This window comes from Chroicocephalus ridibundus, chromosome 1 (assembly GCF_963924245.1).
Source record: "Chroicocephalus ridibundus chromosome 1, bChrRid1.1, whole genome shotgun sequence".
NCBI classification, from domain to species: Eukaryota; Metazoa; Chordata; class Aves; order Charadriiformes; family Laridae; genus Chroicocephalus; species Chroicocephalus ridibundus.
Genome location: NC_086284.1, coordinates 31701632 through 31719985, shown reverse-complemented (window position 1 = coordinate 31719985; position 18354 = coordinate 31701632). Strand labels below are relative to the sequence as shown.

At 49.8% G+C, this 18354-nt stretch overlaps 1 protein-coding gene across 1 annotated transcript in view; it reads left to right on the top strand.

Annotated features, from left to right (window-relative positions):
• Positions 1-5715: 5715 nt before the first annotated feature.
• The window catches only part of FOXO1 (forkhead box O1), a 66152-nt gene continuing 53513 nt past the window's right edge, over positions 5716-18354 (top strand). The window contains exon 1 of the mRNA XM_063333415.1: positions 5716-6563. Within this exon, the coding sequence (XP_063189485.1) occupies positions 5958-6563 (606 nt within the window). The 5' untranslated portion in view covers positions 5716-5957. The remainder of the gene's footprint in view (positions 6564-18354) is intronic.

The window sequence follows — 18354 nt, the reverse complement described above, 5'->3', positions numbered from 1 at the left end:
AATGAGGAGGATGCAGCAGCTGCTGCAAGACCCTTGGTTGCAGCAGTCCAGCTTCCCCTGTCAGGCGATGAGGAGGTGAAGGAGATGGCATTTGGCTGTTGGGCAGCTTTCACATCTCCAACCATGGTTCCACATCTCCTCTGAGAAGAAAGGGTGGGCTGCCTAGAGTCTTTCTGGGGGCTGGATCTGCACCATGCTGTGCAAGGAACTGACAGTTCTCAACTCTGAAATATGTCCAGTGAGGTGAGCAGGCAGTGGAAGCAGCTCCTGGCCCTAATTTTGTCCATACAGATGTAAATCCAGAAGGGCCTTGCTGCCTCTACCGGGAGCATTCAGGATTTCCACCCGTGTATAGCAGGAGGTGGAGCTGAGAGAAGGTAATGTCAACTCCCACACTAGCAAGTATTCTGACAGCTATTTGGTGACATGAATTTTTTTTGTCTAAAGACTGGGACTTGGTAGACTTGGCTTCAAAGTCTGTCTCTGCCCATGCGTCCTCTGTGATGTCCTCTGCGTGTTATGCGAGTTCATGGTGGCCCAGTTTCCCCCCCTGCAAAGTAGAACTAATCGTTATACCTTTCTTTTGCCATCGCTCCGCAGTGCCCAGTTAGCCTGTTAGCCCAACGCTGGGTGGCATTGGCCTCTTTCTTACCGTTGAGCTCAGGAGGGCTGCAGCCCTTCTGGGGTGTATACGTGCTAGCGTACGTTGGATACCAAGAAATAATGTAAAAGTTTGTGCCAGGCAAGGCTGAGCGTCACTTTTTTTGCTTCAGCAAGTCATGCCTTGAGATCAGCATCCTCCTGCCCATCACTTTTGGCTTGCACTGAGCCACCAGACACTTCTGGAGCCCTGAAAATCCCAGGGATGTGACGGCAGGGGAAGCAGTGATTATGTGTTTTCCATGTGCTATAAAATGCCATGGGTGGGATTCACTGGCCTGAAGGCAACTGGCTGAAAATGAGTGTGAACTACTCGGAGCAAGAGCCTGGTATCGCCGTGGCTGGTAAACTCTGTCATCCGGGACGGCGAATCACCCATGGGGGGACGTGTTTCCCTCCCTTGACTGCGGAGGGAACCTAAATGCGACACCCACCTCTCCCCGGGCCAGTTGGACCCACCTGTGGGTGCTGCTGTGCGAGGCAGGAGGCAAAGGGCAGGATGGAGTCCCCAACATAAGAAGGACATGGACTTGTTGGAATGGGTCCAGCGGAGGGCCACGAAGATGATCAGAGAGCTGGAGCACCTCACCTATGAAGACGGGCTCAGAGCATTGGGGTTGTTCAGTCTGGGGAAGAGAAGGCTCCGAGGAGACCTTATAGGAGCTTTCCAGTACCTAAAGGGGGCCTACAGGAGGGATGGGGAGGGACTCTTTATCAGGGAGTGGAGTGATAGGATGAGGCATAACGGTTTTAAACTGAAAGAGGGGAGATTTAGATTAGATATTAGGAAGAAATTCTTTACTGTGAGGGTGGTGAGACACTGGAACAGGTTGCCCAGAGAAGCTGTGGATGTCCCATCCCTGGAAGTGTTCAAGGCCAGGCTGGATGGGGCTTTGAGCAGCCTGGTCTAGTGGGAGGTGTCCCTGCCCATGGCAGGGGGTTGGAACTAGATGACCTTTAAGGTCCCTTCCAACCCGAACCATTCAATGATTCTACGATTCTATGGAAAGGGGGTGGAGACATTAACACCATCAAATCATGGCAAGGGATTAGCAGATCCTTAAATTCTCTCTGTGGTTCCTTGGTTGGTGGGGAGACATGAGCACTCCTGGGAGGTAGCTCACAGCAGGAAGTTAAGATCCTGTTCCAAAATGCCCTGCAGAGGGACTGCCTTTCTCCAGCGGCTGTGTAAGAAGCCTTGGGTGGGTTGGGAGAGCTTCAGGCACCTTGAACTGCCTCAGCTGAGCAGCGTGGATGCCCCATCCACCCGGGACACGTCCAAACCCTGTTGTGTGGGGACACCCTCAGTCACCCTGAGCTGGGAGGGGATGTGACTGAAGTGCCACAGCACCCTTCCGATACCCAGGCTCCTGGGAAACGCAGACTGCAAACCAAAGTTGATCCCTTCTGAGAGACGTGGGAGGAAACTGGAGGTGCTGAACTCCCCCATCCTTCCTTGGAAAATAAGCTTTCTCCCAGCTCTTATGATACCAGGCGCAAACTGGTATTTCATCGTTGCTTTTTGTTCTGTTAAAACATTTGTACTCTCTCACCGCGCACATACATGTAGAAAAAAAGAGCTGTACATAGAGCACGAGTGCTTTCAACTTCATGTAATCTCCTGCTGAATTTGATCAAAACCTCAGAAAGTGAATTATACAGACGGTAGTAAAAAGAGAGTACAGATCCTTTATTTTGGCTGCCTCGAACCCAGAATATGAATAAAAGGCTCCGCTTTATTCCAGTGATGATAAAAGGCAATCTTCAGGTCTTTAATTTGAAAGAAAATACAAGTTGATGCTAAGGATGATAGGAGATATTGTATTGTAGAGGAGTGGAAAGCGGGAGCAGGAGTAGGAGTAGAGAAATGAAAAGGTGGAGTGTGGGAGGAGGACCGTGGGAGTAGAAAATGAATTGTGGTGCATCCATCAGCATTTCGGCATTGTGGGAGATGAGATAAACTTAACGCTGTCATTTGTAGATGCGGTAAAATTTCTTGTACTGAGCCATCGCTGTGCTGAGCTGTTTTGGGAGGAGGACACCCCCCCCCCCTCCATTTCAGCAGCTGAACGGGTGGTTTCATTCATGGCAGCGTGTCCTAAGGGTGGTCAATGCTGTCGGGGTGCACCGGGGGAGTGCTGCAGGTCGGGGTTACAGCATCCCGCTTGCATGACCCTCATATTATGCATGGCACGTGTGTCACTTCATTGCTTTCACTCTAAAATTGGTTGACGTGAAAGGATTCAACCCCCAAGCACTTACTGAAGCTTTGATGGAGAGAAGAAATCCTACGAGGAAAGCAGACGATCACGTACGTGCGGACTGGGTGGCCTTACAGAAGGACTCACCCACCCAGGCGGTTCTGCCGAAATCAGAGCAGACTGCCTGGATTACTCATCCCAGGAAAGTGCACAGCATCGTCTCGTCGGCCTTCATCCTTCCTCCAACCCTCGGCAGACCCTGGCCCAGCCGACAGCATGCGATAGTCGAAATCCCCGCGGAACAGAGAGAAGCCCTGGGTGTCGCGCTGTGAGTCACAGGGCCCCACTCACCCAGCAAACGCAGCATTCTGATGGCTCTGGTTTTATTTATCTGTACCTCCATGTCCCTCACCCTCCACTGCAAACTGCTCTCCCACTGTATTCGCTGCGAAGGTTTGAGCTGGAAGCAGCAACAAGGGGCACAAATGTGGCAGAACCCCGCCAAGAAGGGGAGATGAGCGATGGCAACGCCGTGTGGGGCGAAGAAAGGGCCATACAACCCTTATCCTGCAAAACGAGCCGGGCTGAACTAGGAACACACCAGGGCTTCCTAAAATCCCCAGCAGTAGCTTTCTTCCCAGTATTCACAGTTGGCATCTGACAAAGGAAAGCTATTTTTTCAACATCTGCGTATACCAATAGAGGTCAGGGAATAACATCTCTACTTTCAACAAAATAAAAGAGCAAGGAGTGCAAGTTTTTTTAAAAAAATCCTTAAAGAAAGCCTGGGTAATAAATCCTTTTCCTTGAGCAGGATGGGTGCCAGTCTGGCTCTTAGGGTTTTGGTTTTTTTTTTTCAGACTCTAAGGAAAGAAAAAGAAAATGTTTCAGTGTTCTCGGGCACTTCTTTTGTTTCGGCTCCCATTTAAACACGTCCATTCGCCGCGCGTCCCTGGCTGCTTCTCCCCTTTATATAATCTCCGCTTCTCCAAGGCAGGGTGCTCTCCCTTACTGCAGGGCAACTACTGTAGCCGAGTTGTGTAACGCTGCCGGATAAAGCTGTTCCAAGCTGAAAACGTGGCATGCAAGTTATTAGGTTGAACTGGGACTATTTTGCCTTCCTTTTTTTTTTTTAAACTGGAAAAAAAAAAGGGGGGGGGGCTTTCTAAAATCCGTGGGCTAAGCAATATAAATTTGTGGGTTGAATCCTTTGCAAGATTTGGAAAACATAGAAATAACTTAAAGGCAAAGCAACTCTGAAATTTGACGAGCAGCCAACCTATAATAAGGTATAATCACCTTTGGCATTTGTGAAAATAAACATGACAAAAACAGTCCTTTAAAATTTGATCAGTTACTATGCATTTATGCATATGTTGCCCTAACTATATAGTTAGGTGTCATCACATGTCTTAAAAAGTGTTTTCATAATAGACAGCATGTGTATGTAGATGTATGATCTGTCACTAAATTATATGCTGTGGGCCTAAATCCAGTCTTGTACTCTCTCTCCTTCATTATTGTTACTCATTTTCGGAAAATATTTTTATAGGAACAATGAACCGCATTTAAATAACATTAGCGCGCTCTGCCTCAATGCAGAGAGGAGGGAAGAGTAACAGGTTCGCGGTCTCAAAGGTGACAGTTACCCTGCTCCGGTGGTTCTTTGACAGGCGACATCAAATGCCAGGGCTGGTTGTGAATTTCGTGACTTACTAAGCCATGTCTGAAGTACGTTTTTTAAAAGCACTCCTTACTGGAAACAAAACGGATTTTCTACAAAAGTTGCCAGTTTGAACAAGGCGTTGAGTCGTTCCCCGTCCCTGGGATCGTTTCCCTAGCTTAAGCCAACGTCTTCCATTTAATTTTAAGTAGAATAACACTTCTGTGTTGCCTCAAACATATATCTCTTTGTATGTTTATGGGCTCGGAAGGCGGAGGTGGCATGTCCTGTAACTGCTGCCTCTTTGGAAGGGGGAATACGAGCCTTACTAAATTGCGTGGCCTTGGGGTTTGCCGGGAAAAATATAAAGCCTGTTTAATAGTTGACTTAAAATGAAATGAGCCCGAGCTCCCGTGCCTACCCACGGAATGAAACACCAGCTCACGGTATGAAAACACGCTCAGCCGAAGGGGAGGTCTATTACTTCGGGAGGCGCAGACGCTTTCTGGCGAGGAGCCGGCCTGGGAGGGAAGGAGGGAGGGAAGGAGGGACGGAAGGCAGCTGTCGCAGCCCCCGGTCCCGTCCCCCGGCGGCAGCCCCCACGGAGCGGGCGGCAGCGGCGCCCGGCCGGGTTGCTGGTGGGAGCGGGGAGCCGCCTGGCCCCCCCCGCTGTCTCCCCCCCAGCCGCCCCGCTGCAGGCGGGGGATGTCCCCAGGCCCCCCGCCGGTCCCCGGGGTCGGCAGGCACGGGGGCCGTCGGTGCGGGCGGCAGGACCCCGCCGGCAGCGACCACGGCAGACACGCTCTCACGGGGGCATTTTCCGTGGCCACCCCTCCCGCCCCCGCAGCTCGCCGTGCGAGCAGAGTTACTTCCCTCGCACCCCGCGGCCGAAGGGCTCTCACTCCCTCGGGGGGGGGGGGGGCAAGGCAGCTCCGGCTCCGCCCGCCCAGCCCGGGGGGCTGCGGTGGGTACCGCCGCTTCTCGCCGCCCCCCCACAACTCCTTCGCCGCCGGAAAACAAAAAAACCACCCAGAAACAGCACGGGGGCACCGGCACCCTCCTGCCAAACCGGCCCCGCGGCGGGAGGCGGGCGGGCGGCGCGGCGCTGCCATTGGCGCGGGGCGGGCCGTCCCTCCCCGCCGGGAGGAGGAGGAGGAGGAGGAGGAAGGCTGGAGGCGGGCCCGCGCGGGGCGGTCGCTCCAGTCGGTGCGCGCCGGGCGGCCGGGTCGCTGCTGCTGTTTGCTGCCGCCGCGGAGGACAGGGAGCCGGGCAGGGGCAGGGCGGCGGGGCCGGAGCTGCGAGGGGAGTTGGCGGCCGCGCCGTCGGGGCCGCCGCCGGTCCGCGCCCGGAGCCTGCATGGGGCGGCGGCGCTGAGCCCAGCCGCCCCGCTGCTGCCGCCGCCGCCACCGCCGCGCTCCCGCCCCGGCCCCACCATGGCCGAGGCACCGCAGCTGGTGGACATCGACCCCGACTTCGAGCCGCTGCCGCGGCCCCGCTCCTGCACCTGGCCCCTGCCGCGGCCGGAGTTCAACCCCCCCAGCTCGGCCACCTCCAGCCCGGCGCCGTCCTGCGGCGGACAGCCCGAGGGGGCGGCCGGGGCCGCGGCTGGTGCCGGTGCCGCCGCCTCGGGAGGGCTCAGCGCCGACTTCATCAGCAACCTCAGTTTGCTAGAGGAGAGCGAGGACTTCGCGCCGCTGCCCCCCGCCGCCGCCCCCCCGGAGGCGGCCGCCTGCCGCTGCGGGGACTTCCCGGCGCCCGAGGCCGGCTGCCGCCTCCACCCGCCGGGACCGCCGCCGGTGCCCCCGGTGCCGCAGCCCGTGGCCGGTCTGTCGCCGGGTCCTGTGGCCGGGCAGCCCCGCAAGAGCAGCTCGTCGCGCCGCAACGCCTGGGGCAACCTGTCCTACGCGGACCTCATCACCAAGGCCATCGAGAGCTCCCCCGAGAAGCGTCTCACCCTCTCCCAGATCTACGAGTGGATGGTCAAGAGCGTTCCCTACTTCAAGGATAAGGGCGACAGCAACAGCTCGGCCGGCTGGAAGGTGAGGACCGGGTGGCGGGGGACCCCCGTGTCGGAGGGGGATCCCGGGAGGCTCCGCCGCGGGGCTGCGAGCGGCTGGGCACGGTGCCCTCCCCCGGGCTGTTCGCTGCCCGCCGCGCAGTTCGCAGCGCTCCGGATTCATGGGGTTTTTTTGGTTCCCCCCCTTAAAATTTTACTTATTTTTCACCCTTCCGAAGGGGGGGAAAAAAAAAAAAAGCGTTTCTGCCCTCCCCCCCGGTGCAGCGCAGGAGGGGCCGGGGCCGGCCGCCCCCCCCCGGTTCGCCTCTCTCCGCCTCCCTCCCCCCCCCCCGCACTCCCCCCGCCCTGCCCCGCCGAAAGCAAAAGTTCACGCCGTGTCACGGCGCCGTCCCCGGGCAAACCCGGCGGGACCGCCGCCGCCTCCCGCTCCCTCGTGGCGACCGGCCGGGGCCGGGGTTCAACACCCGGGCGGTGGGGGGGTGGCCGTCGGGCGCTGCGGGGGGCTGCCCGGCCCCGGGGGGGGCCGTGCCGGCAGCCGTCCCGGCGCGGCGGGGTTTGCCGTCGGGCGGCGGAGAGGGGGCAGAAGCAAACAGGGATGGGGAAAGAGCCGGAGGCAGGACAAGGGTTGCAGAAATACCGTGTGTTTAATGAGTAAGCCGCCGTATTTGTCTTGATGGCTTTGTTAAACTTGGGTTGCGGGACCGTCTTTCTGCTGTTAAATAGTGGGACGGAGTTTCCTGCCGCAGCGCAGCCTCGGTAGCCGTAGCGGGCTGGCGGCGGCAACCTGTTGGCGACGGGGGTTTGTGCTCAGCCCTGCGCAGGCTGGAGCCGAGGGGCTGGTGCTGCCGTAAGGCCAGCTGCCGGAGCCCCGCCTCGCCCACAGGTCCCCGGGGGGCTCTGTGGGGACCAGCCGCCTTCCCGCGCAGGTGGCCCTGAGCCTGGCGTCGCTTTGCGAGGGGCTTTGTGGCCACGCTGACCCTCGCCCACCGGCTCTGCATCCCTCCCGGTGGTGAGCGCTTAACGCTGCTGTGAACAAATCCTCTTCCTCCGAGGCCTCTGTGGAGAAGGTGTCACCCGTCTGTGCCCCGGCTTGTGTCACCCACCTGTGCCCCGGCCCGTGGCGGAGGCAGAGCGCGTAGTTTCGTGGCACTGTTGCGTGACGGCATTGTCAGAATGAGCTTTAGCCGTCTGCGTAAAGGCAGAGCCTCCTCCACCCTGCGAGGGATTAAATGATGGCAATAAATGTGCGAGGTGCACGCACCTTGCATGGCATCAGCGCGTCCTGCTGCGTTGGTGACTTTGGTCCAGTTCGGGCCAGCCAGGCTCTGCAGTGCTGTAGCAGAACTGTCCATTTTCCACTTTTGCTTCACTTTCCAGTATCTGTAATATTTGCCTTTTAAAAAAAACACCAAAGTGTCAATTCTAATCCTGTATTTATGTATTTTTTAATTGCATGGCTAGGAATGTTTGTTATATCAGATTTTTATAAATTTATTATTTTTTTAGAGGTAAGCAACGTCCTTCTAAGGAAATGCAGATTAATCTCAAACTCCTTAGCTGAGGGCTTTTAAGGCTTTTAAAACTAATTTGTTAGCTTCTGTCGATGTGTTTGACTAAAAAATTTAAAGGATAATTGTCTGAAGACATCTTTCATGAAAACCCTTAATAGGAGTGAAATGATTGATAGCTGACAACTTTTAAATAAGGCAACCTGTCACTTGAAAACGCTGGTTTTTTTTCTTCCAGTGGTATTTCACTCTCGGGGGTGGGGGGGGGGGGAAGGCAAGATACATCAGGTGCCTCTTCAGAACGAGAAGAGAACTAAAAAACCAAACAAACCAAAATAAAATCAAAGAACTCCCAAATTCAAGCGAGCAAGTAAGAAACTCTGCTAACTGTGCTACTTATTAGGTGCTTCCTATTTTATTGCTGCTCTTCCTGTGGTGCTTCAGCAAATAAGAAGCCTCGCACAACCTCCGTCCAACTGCTTGAGCTCTTCCTATCCTCTCATACCTCCGCTGTGACGGGGAGAGCCGTTACTGGTCTGTTTTTTGGCTGTGGTACCCCCTGGTAGGGCGCAGCAGGTACCCCGCCGCTGCTGGTGGGGAAATCCACATGTACTCTGCTAGCATAATTAAATAGTTACTGTGTTCTGCGTTGGACACATGTTGCCCTAGTCCCTTCCTCTGGCTGCCTCCCTGCCGGGCTGCTCAGAAAGTCATAGGCTTGCAGGTTTTGCCCCTTTAGCCAGATAAGTGCAACGTTTCTAAAACATATTTTCAAGTGCAGGTAGTGGCAGCCGCTGGGTGACAGCGCTGTAACTGATCTGCTGGAGGCGTGCGGCCCGTTTGCCTCGTTTATCACCATTTATCCAGGGCTCAGCTTGAGGAAGGAGTATTTTTATTTTTCAGTTGGGGGGCCGTTGGTTTCGCTCGTGCTCTGGGGGCCGGGGACCTGCTGTCGCTGTGGGCGCAGGGGGCTGGGAGCGAAGCCGGAGTCAGGCCAGGGCCCCGGCAGAGGAGGAGCGTCGCTCCGGCCATGAGCAGGGTTCGGCGGTGGATTTTTCTGCTGACAGAGGGAGCGCGGGTTCGCCTTAGAGCCTGGCACTGACTTAGGGCCGGCAGTACATACTGCGTGGGTGTTTAGCAGAATGAGAGAGGGTGTTTGGTGGGTTTTTTTTAGTTTGTTTTTATTTTTTTTTATCCCCCCCCTTCCACTTCATCTTGTTGGAGTTTGCATAGTTGCAAGTGCAACAAGGCACCTTTCAAACTATACACAAAACCTATGGAATACACAAGAAATTAAAAAGAATGTGCGCTTTCTGTGTAGTGGCAAGGCTGTGTTTCTCACCCAGAAGACAAGGGCTCCCGGCTCTCATGATTGTGAATGTGTACTGCCCTGATTTAATGTCTGATGCTGAGCTGCTTTTTCATTTTTTTTTTTTTTTTTTTTCACTGAATAAAAAAGTTCAACGGTGCCAACATTATCTGCTGGGAGCTCAAAATAGCATCCGAGTTCTTCTGAATAAAAACATTCAAATAAAAATGGCTTTTTAAATAAGAACAGAAGCTAAAGGTGGTAACATAATATTAATAGTAACCTATTAAAGGAGGTAAAGTTGTTCTCAGTTGTACATACAAAGTATTTTATTCCAGACTTTCTTAGCACAAACTCTGCTATCACAGAATCACGGAATCTTCAGAGTTGGAAGGGACCTCTAGAGATCATCTGGTCCAACTCCCCTGCTACAGCAGGATTGCCTAAAGCACATATAAATATGTGCTTTATAAATAAAAACACCTTCTTGAGAGCAAAGTCCGCCTTAACCCCTGCTTGGCGGCTACCTTGAATGAAGCACTTGGGACGGGCTGTGCCAGACCTGCTGTATTGTTGAATGTGAACCAGCGCCAGCAGCGACCGGTGTTGCTTGGAGAAAGCTGAAGCAAGAGCAAGATCTGCTTCAGAGATAGCAAAGACATTGTTGTGAAAGTTGCATGGAAGAATGGAACTTTTCTCCTGGTAGTAGTTCAAGTGAAAGCAACGTTTGCTCTTACCTGTGCTAGTGGGAAACACAGAGCTTAAGACAGTCTACGGTCCTCCGAGAACATCACTGCAGCTGTAGATAACTCTTCATTTACTCAAATCTGATAGCTTTTTGGCTAATCATCGTATATAAAACATCTCTGTGATGTGCGTATTTCATGATGTCTTTGCTTTATGGCAAGGTTGTTGAGATTTATCGTGAAGGAGCTGTCAGAGTTAAGCTTCCTTGAATGGTCTCATCCTTTTAACCTGCTTTGGAAAATGGGTTCAAATCAAATCCTGTAATTTTTCTTAAACAGAAAACACAGGGTTTTGGTGGCACTTGTCTGGAGGTGGATGGGTTGTTTATTTTTCACAGTGGCAGGTGTTAAGGTCCCATGGGTATTTACACCTCCTCGACTTCTTGTCCCGAGGAAACTTGATCACCTAAATTTATTTGTTGACATTACTGAAGGAATGAGAATAGATGATATCTGGCTGCAGAAGGATGAATGGATGTAAGCCTGAAAGCCTGAGGACGAAACAGGTGTGGGACGGGTGCTTTGGGTGGCCTTACCATAGGAATATTGTGTGGTCATGATTTTATTCAGTAGTGAATCGGTCCCTATGCAAAATAAATTCTGGGTTGTGGTGTATTTGATTCGAAAGCCTCACGTAGTATGACGTGTTTGAAAGACGTCGAGAAATTAAGAATAGTCCTCACAGAAGTTGTCCAAAGCTTTTGATTCCAGATCAATGAACAATTTAAATCATGGAAATTTATACAATTTATTTAAATTGTATAAATGAGTACACCTCCTGAGGTGTGTAAATGAGTATGCCTTTGTGAGGTTTTTATTACACGTCTTCTTCTATGTGGAAATATCACAGCTGAAGATTGCCTTGAAGAATTGCCGTGTATTCCCTCAATGCTGGTTACATACCTGTAGAGATTTACCTCTGTCCCTTTAGATGCTTCCCTGGATGATTTGTGGACCCCCTTGGATCATGCACTGTATTAGATGTACATTGAGCACACACACATGCATATGCATATATAAGTATTTACGTTTGGTTTTCTATTTCTGGATTCTGCCAAGTTAAATGCGGTTACAGTCATACTCTTTTACATGTGCCACTAGTAATACCCTCAACAGCTGGAAGCTGTAGGTGCATCTGCTTTGCCGTGGTGCCTGATCTCGGCTGGGGAACGCTCCGAGAAATGGCCAGACCTTTAGTGGCTGGCATACCTGCTCACTGCTGCTAAAAAGTCCTTCGTAGCAGCCTTCCTTCTCTATCTGTGAGTCACCAGCTTGTGTTTCGCTTAGTAAGTGAGAAGCTTTCAGGTAGGAAGGTTCAGCACAGCAGGGTGCTCTCCTCGCCTGCGCCCGAATAACTCACAGCAAAACTGTATCGCAGTGCCAGCCCTTAACTGTTTATTCCTTTTAAACTTAATTTTGTTTCTCCCTTTATGTTTGCCCTTTTGACCTCAGGCCTTGCTTGAAGGAAAAAGCCCATTCTGACCTCAAAGCTCATGTTGCTGCCCAGTTTTTGGGGTGGTGTGTGGGCTTCCCTGACCCCATCCCGGCTGCGGCTGGGAGGGACCACGCAGCCTCTCAGCAGCCGGGATGCCCAAGATGCGCCCATTGCCAAGGGCTTGTGCTGCCTTGTGTGATGTGTCCCAGCGTTCACGGGTGGTTTTGAGCTTCCCACCAGAGCCTTGAATTGTGTTTTGGAAATACTCTTCATTCTCTTGGCCCATTTTCTATTTGCTATGCTCTCTGTTCAGTTACTTGTATGTTTATAGGTAAGATTAAACACCAAAAAAACCTGCCTGAGTGGCTTTGTATACTGACATGATGCAGTAAATTTTCGTGAAGTGCCTGACTTTTAACTAACTTTGATACAGAAACGAGGTAACTGCTCTCTTGGCTGCTGTATTCCTAATGACATGCTCAGCTGCTTCCTTAGTATCATTATTTTTGTACCGCTTGCACTGTTTCACAAGTTACCAGCGAAGCTAGTGGTTTAGGGAATTGGGGCTTTTTTCTGCCTGGGATGGAAAAGGGAAGCAGTGTAATACAAGGGGATAAAGATGTTTAGGTGAGGTATGTGAGTTTTTGGTTTTTTTTTTTTTTTTTAAATACAATTATTGACAGTAAAATAGGCAATATTTTTGTTATGTTAGGTTTTTTATAAGACTCCAGAAATGATGTACTCTTGAGATGTCTGTTCAGACTTTTTTCAGTTTCCAAAGCGTAATACTACCTAAATACATGCTCCTCTGTTTACACAACTGGTGAATATTTTGTAAAAATGAGCGCTTGCCTTTTGGAAGAAAAATGCTGATACATTTTGCAGCCACAGATTTGTGAAATATGTAGGGCTGTGGCTACAGAGATTCAACTTTCAGCCCTTTCTGTTTTGGGAGGAAGTTTGTACATGAAACAAGGATTTGTAGTGGAGATGATTTTATGACCTTGAGTAATGAATAGAGAAGTTAGAAATAGTGAAGACACCAGGTAAATAGTTCATTATTTTCCTCGTTCAGAAATACATAAAAGATGGGTATATTTATTATATCGTCAACTCCTGTGAAGTAGGAACTTCAAATTCACTGATGCTGGCTGCCGCTATTCATAGTTAAGCATATGGTAGTGCATACTAATATTTTAATGAATTTTGTAGCATTTTGTTTGTAAGTCTGGTTGCCAAAATGGGTTTTAAATATTGGGGAAACACTGCTCTTCAGAAATGAAGTGCCCTGGGAAGAGTCACAGTTTTTGTAGAACAGCATCTCTGCTGCTTCATAGAGAGCTTCAGCATGAATTAAATTGATCTCTGAGGGCAAGTGCTATTCACATTTAAGTATTATTTCTAAATAGTAAATGTTGTTCACGTGTGTTCATCAAACAAAGGTGCTTCACATTCCTGTAGTGTAGTTTGTGATATGCAGATAGATGTCTGAAGTTAGCAGTGGAGCAGCTGTATCATGAGGTTTCTTGGTAGGTCTCCATTCCTAACGGAGGAGGTGGAGGAATAAAAAGAACAAAGTCAGCTGCTTTTACTGGATTGATGATTATCTGCTGAGAACTTCATTAGGCCTCGTGCTTGTGCTAGATTTCGATAGTCGATACTGATCTTTACCGGATCACTTAAAATAATACCCAGGGAGGGAAATGTATTTAGTTTTGAAGCACTTCTGCAGTAAATGGTAAAGGTCTAGCAATGCTTTGCTTTGTGGTACGTGGGTCCAGAAGTGTTTAAAAATGTAGTCACTGGCAACCTCCCTGGACTCTGACAGCAGCAGCATCAGGCAGAGATTAGAAATTTGCTGGAGGAGCGGAGGGCAGCGCTCAATTTGCTCAGCCAACTTACTGATGTTAAAGGCATCTTGCATCACCGCACAGTATCAATGACGGCATAGTTCCGTCTGAAAACACGTCTTATTCCAGAGTTAATTAAGCTTAAAGGTACAAGTCTTCTCTTGTTCTAGCCTTAGAAACCTAATTTTTGGGAATGCTAGGAATCCATGCAGCTGGAAGTGCATTGGGTCCCGTTGCTGCTCCAAGCCAGCGTGCCAGGGATGGCTGTGATTGCATTTCTGAGCAGCCCGTGTTTCCCCGGGTGCTTTGCTGGTGTGTGAACTGCAGCCCGGGCTCACGTTGGTGGGGGCACGTGGGGCTCCTTTTTTGTCTCGTCAAGGCTGTTTTTGTTGCATAGGTCTGAGGGGTGTGTAAGTTCTGGGGCCTGGCATGTGCGTACTTGAGAGAACGTACTGTGTATGTGTGGGACACGGTCTCTAAAATAGTACATATTCAGATTTAAATTTGGATTGATTGCCAAAAAAAGTGCTTGCAAGCAGAGGTGTCCTTAACCCATAGTATTTGCCGACTAAGTTATGTCTCCTAGCTATGCTTTGTAATATCTAAGAACTCTTATTTAATTAGCAGCTTCTTTTTTTTTTTTTAAATATCTGTTCAGACGCTACTTCGTGCCAGGCCTCCGTGCTTCTGTGCCAGGATGTGAAATGATGAAGTGGGCTGCTCTCTGCTGCTTGGATATTGGCGTCTCCCTCCAAAATGGTTACAGACACCCCCTCTTTAATTTAGTTAGTACCAGAATGAAATTTTCATCATGCGCAGAAATCAGGAAATTAAACACTTTTTTTCTTTTTTTTATTTAAAAAAAAAAAATGAAATGAGCGGTGTGCACGCATGAAGGAGTTATATGTGTAAGCAGCCTTTTTGCTCTCCATGGAAACTGTAGTTTTGGGGAAAGTTGAAGGCTCATAAAGACGGGAGATGCAGAGGTGAGGCTGAGCCCCCCGCTGGGGAGCTGAGCAGCCGGGGCACCGCTCTCCTGCTCCCTTTTGGTGTTTCAGAGGAGGAGGGCAGCAAGTGAGCAGAAGTGACACAGCTGGGAGGGCCCTACACTGCTGCTGTTCTCCTGGAGCTGGTCTTAAAACTGCTGGCCGTGTGTGGATGGGCAGTAGCCACTACGTGCTGGCTGGTTCCCCGGCTGTCCTTTCTGCTGGCACGTCCACCTCCTGGGGAACCCTGTTCTTGCTGATGGTCTCCACTTTAATGCTGTGGCGATAGGTGCCTCCTGGCACAGGCAGAACTTGCCACTTGTTTGTTTATGTGCTGACCTATTTAAATTTATACAATTTAATTTGTTTGGTTTGTTTTCCTTTTTTTTTTCTTTTTTTTTTTTTTTTTTTTTTTTCCATTTTTTGGCAGTTACCGCGAGCGGGCAGCAGAGGGTCTTTGACTTTTGCTTTTTTTTTTTGGGAAGGGGAACTCTGGAGCGCGTGGAATACGGACATTGATTTTGTGGAAGAAAACCGAAGTGAAAATTGCTTGCTTTTCCTCCCCTTCCTAAACAGGAGTTATACGCGTAGGTCAGCATATGGACTCCGATTGTCCAAATACCGTTGTCAGTCTCGCAATGAGAAGGTAGCAACTTCTTCAGTTTTCTTACGCTTAACTCCAGAAACTGTGCCGTGGGTGGAGTTTCACTTACCCATCACTGACTTCTCAAACTACGCAGTTAGATAAGGCTGAAGCAACTTGCTATAAATGTGGTGACTTGTTAGACCGCATTTATTGTGCAAATGAGCTTACATCCTGCAAGATCAGCAGAAACGCTTAATGTTTGCCTGGGATGGAAATTAATTAAAATTTGGCGACTGAAATTAAAGGAATGCATTTGTTGCCCGTTGTGTTATATGAATCCGCCTTTCAGTTCCCACAGTGGGAATTAGCACAATTGCAAATGTGTTTTTGGCATGTGTGAGTTTCAAGTCCGAGTCGGTGCTAAGTTCTGGCATCTGTAGCCTTTTCAGATTTAGGCAAAACTTGTTTCACTTTGTCTGCTGCCCTTTAATATACGTTAAATGTATTTGAAACTGCTAACGGGAGTAAGGATACTAACGATCCAAAAAATACACCGTTGTGGTGGTGGTGGAGGGTGATTTGCCTTTAGCTTGCATTTGCTTAGAACTGATTCGAGTTAATCTGCTAATTTGAATGTAATTGTTAGAATAAAAAAAAAAGGTACCTGTGCCGTACATATCTTGGATATATATCCAGATTTAAATTTTGATTGCCAAAAGCATACTTACAGACTGAGAGATCTTTAGTGTTTGCCAACTAAATTATATCTTATAGCAATGCTTTGCAATATATAGAAACTCCTAATTAGATATTCAAAAAATGAAGATGCTGTTATTCAGAGATGCTTCATAACAGGCCTCCGCAGTTCTCCCCTGTCAGGATGTGAAAGGATTATGTGCTCTGTGCTCCCGCTCGCTGTTAACGTGTTGATTTCTCTTTCCAAAAATATTCTCTTCAAGTGCGAACCTTCAAATTTAATGTAATTGTTTGCAACCCCCACAACCCCTTCTCCCAGAAAACCTGGCTCTGAAGGCGGCGCGCTGAGGGAAGAGGGATTATTCTCGCTGTTGTCTCCCCTCTGCGTAATTAGCAGGTGTAATTTGTAACTGTTTGGTTAGTCCCCTTCTTCTTTCCTTTCCCTTTTTGCCCCCTTCCCCTGCAGCGCTGCCCCATGGGGTCCAGCATCGGAGTGCTGCAGGGCCGGCTCCCAGGGCTGCTCCCCGCTGCCCTTAGCAGCATTCCTCTTGGAGGCAAGGGTTGGAAGGCATCGAAAGGGGGGGAGGTGTGAGCAGAAGGCCTTTCGGGGACATCTGGAGCCTGGCTCCTGCCCAGGCGCTGGCAGGGTGATGCTGCGCAGGTGTCTCTGGGTGTTGCAGTCATGATCCGGTGGTTGTTCCATGCTTGGAGCTGGTGGGATCCTGCTGAAACGCTGGTGTCCATCAGGCACGTTTGTGGGGCGCTTCGCCCTTTGCTGCTCAGATGTGAGGGGGAGGTCAGGGAAAGGAATCCCATTTCCTCTTAGCTGGGAGAAGTTTGTAGTGATTGACCCTATAGGTTCCTCATGACATAGAGCAGCTCAGGCACATCCCTTGGCCTCTCCTATCCTCATACTACTGCTGCTGCCGCCTTTATTCCTCAGTAAGGTTTTTCCGAATCCTCTGGTCCAGTGTCGCTGGAGGTTCAGGTGAGGAAAGCAATGCTAAAGTGAAAAATTCATGATGGAAGTGTTGTTCCAAGATAAACGTTTGCTGATTAGATTCATTAGTATTACCTTCATCCTTTGCTTTGAGGTTTCTAGCTAAGACTTTGCTCCAAACGTCTGCTCTGGGTGAGCGGTAGTGGCATTAGTGGGGGAGTCCTGGTGCCCTCCCACCACCTCCCAGCCTTCTTCAGACCATCCTCCTGTGGCTGAGGAGACCAGTTCTGCAAAGCTCACCCCGTCCTTTGACAGTGATCCCTCCTTCCCCCTTCTGGAGCTCTGGAACAAAATTGAAGATGTAAATGAATGGTGTGTAAATTTTTTTTTTTTTTTTTAATGAGCTCTGTGGTGATGTTAAGGAAGGTTGAGTTGCCGGAGCTGGATCTGGCTCAGGTATTTGCCGTTGCTGTTTGCTTCTCGCCGCTGCCGCCCTTGTCCTACTTCAGCCCTGCCGCTCTGAGCTGAGCTCTGCTTGGCTGGCGGATCTGCAGCTCAAACCAGAAGCTCTTTGAAATTCAGGGTGAGGATGCAGCCTCACGTGTGATCTGATCAAATTGCGTTATATAATTCAAACATAAATAAAAATGCACTATGTATTTTTATCTAGGTAGATATATTTAGATCTTGATTAGTATCTAGAAATCTATAGCGCAGGAAGCAATACCAAAAAAAGAAAGGTGAAATTTATTTTTCTTTTAGACATGAAAACGCAGAGTGTGACTGCATGCTTAATAGCTTCACTTTTCTGTAGTAGTCACAGTATCTTGGCCTTGCCATCCTTGGGGTGGCTTTAAGGCAGAGCTGGAAGGCACTTGTGTGTTTTAAACGCAGGTGGCACGGTGCTGAGAAACCTCAGAGAGGGATGGAGAAGGCTGAACCAGGAGCTTTCTCTTTGGGCTCGAGTTGGGGGATTAATTTTTTTTGGCCTTATTTCCTCTTTTTCCTTGATGAATATACACAGTCTCTAAATAAAACCGTGGTCTCAGATCTTTATGGTTGAGGGTTTGCCTTTGCTGCAAGAGCTGAGCATCTCTCTTAACGTTGTGTGAGTGTATATTCTAGCCGGTGGAGTATTAATGCTGGTCTAGGGTCCGGTCCCTGCTGCTGCTGGTGTGTTGTGCCCTCATCCACAAATGTAGTAATCCTAGAAATAAAAAATGAGGATGGCCATTTAAAGCAGTATTTTAAAACACAGCCTGTTGCAATTGATTTTGGGAAAATAAAGAGGTGCTATCTTAATGCAGACTTTTCCATGCTTGTTAGGAAACTTGAGGCGCTCTTGAATAATCCAGTTTGTTCAGTCTATGAAAACCTGATCCTGCACTCTTGCATATTTCTTCTTTACAGTCCTGTGGCAATGACATAGTAATAAGTATTAAAAGGAGAAACCATAATCTTCTCTGCTTGCAGTCCAAGCCAACGCTAGTCATTCCCTGATGCTATGAAGTCATCCTTTGCTTTGAGGTTTCCAGCTAAGACTTTGCTCCAAACATCTGCTCCGGGTGAGCGGTAGTGGCATTAGTGGGGGAGTCCTGGTGCCCTCCCACCACCTCCCACCCTTCTTCAGACCATCCTCCTGTGGCTGAGGAGACCAGTTCTGCAAAGCTCACCCCGTCCTTTGACAGTGATCCCTCCTTCCCCCTTCTGGAGCTCTGGAACAAAAATGAAGATGTAAATGAATTTGCAACGATTGC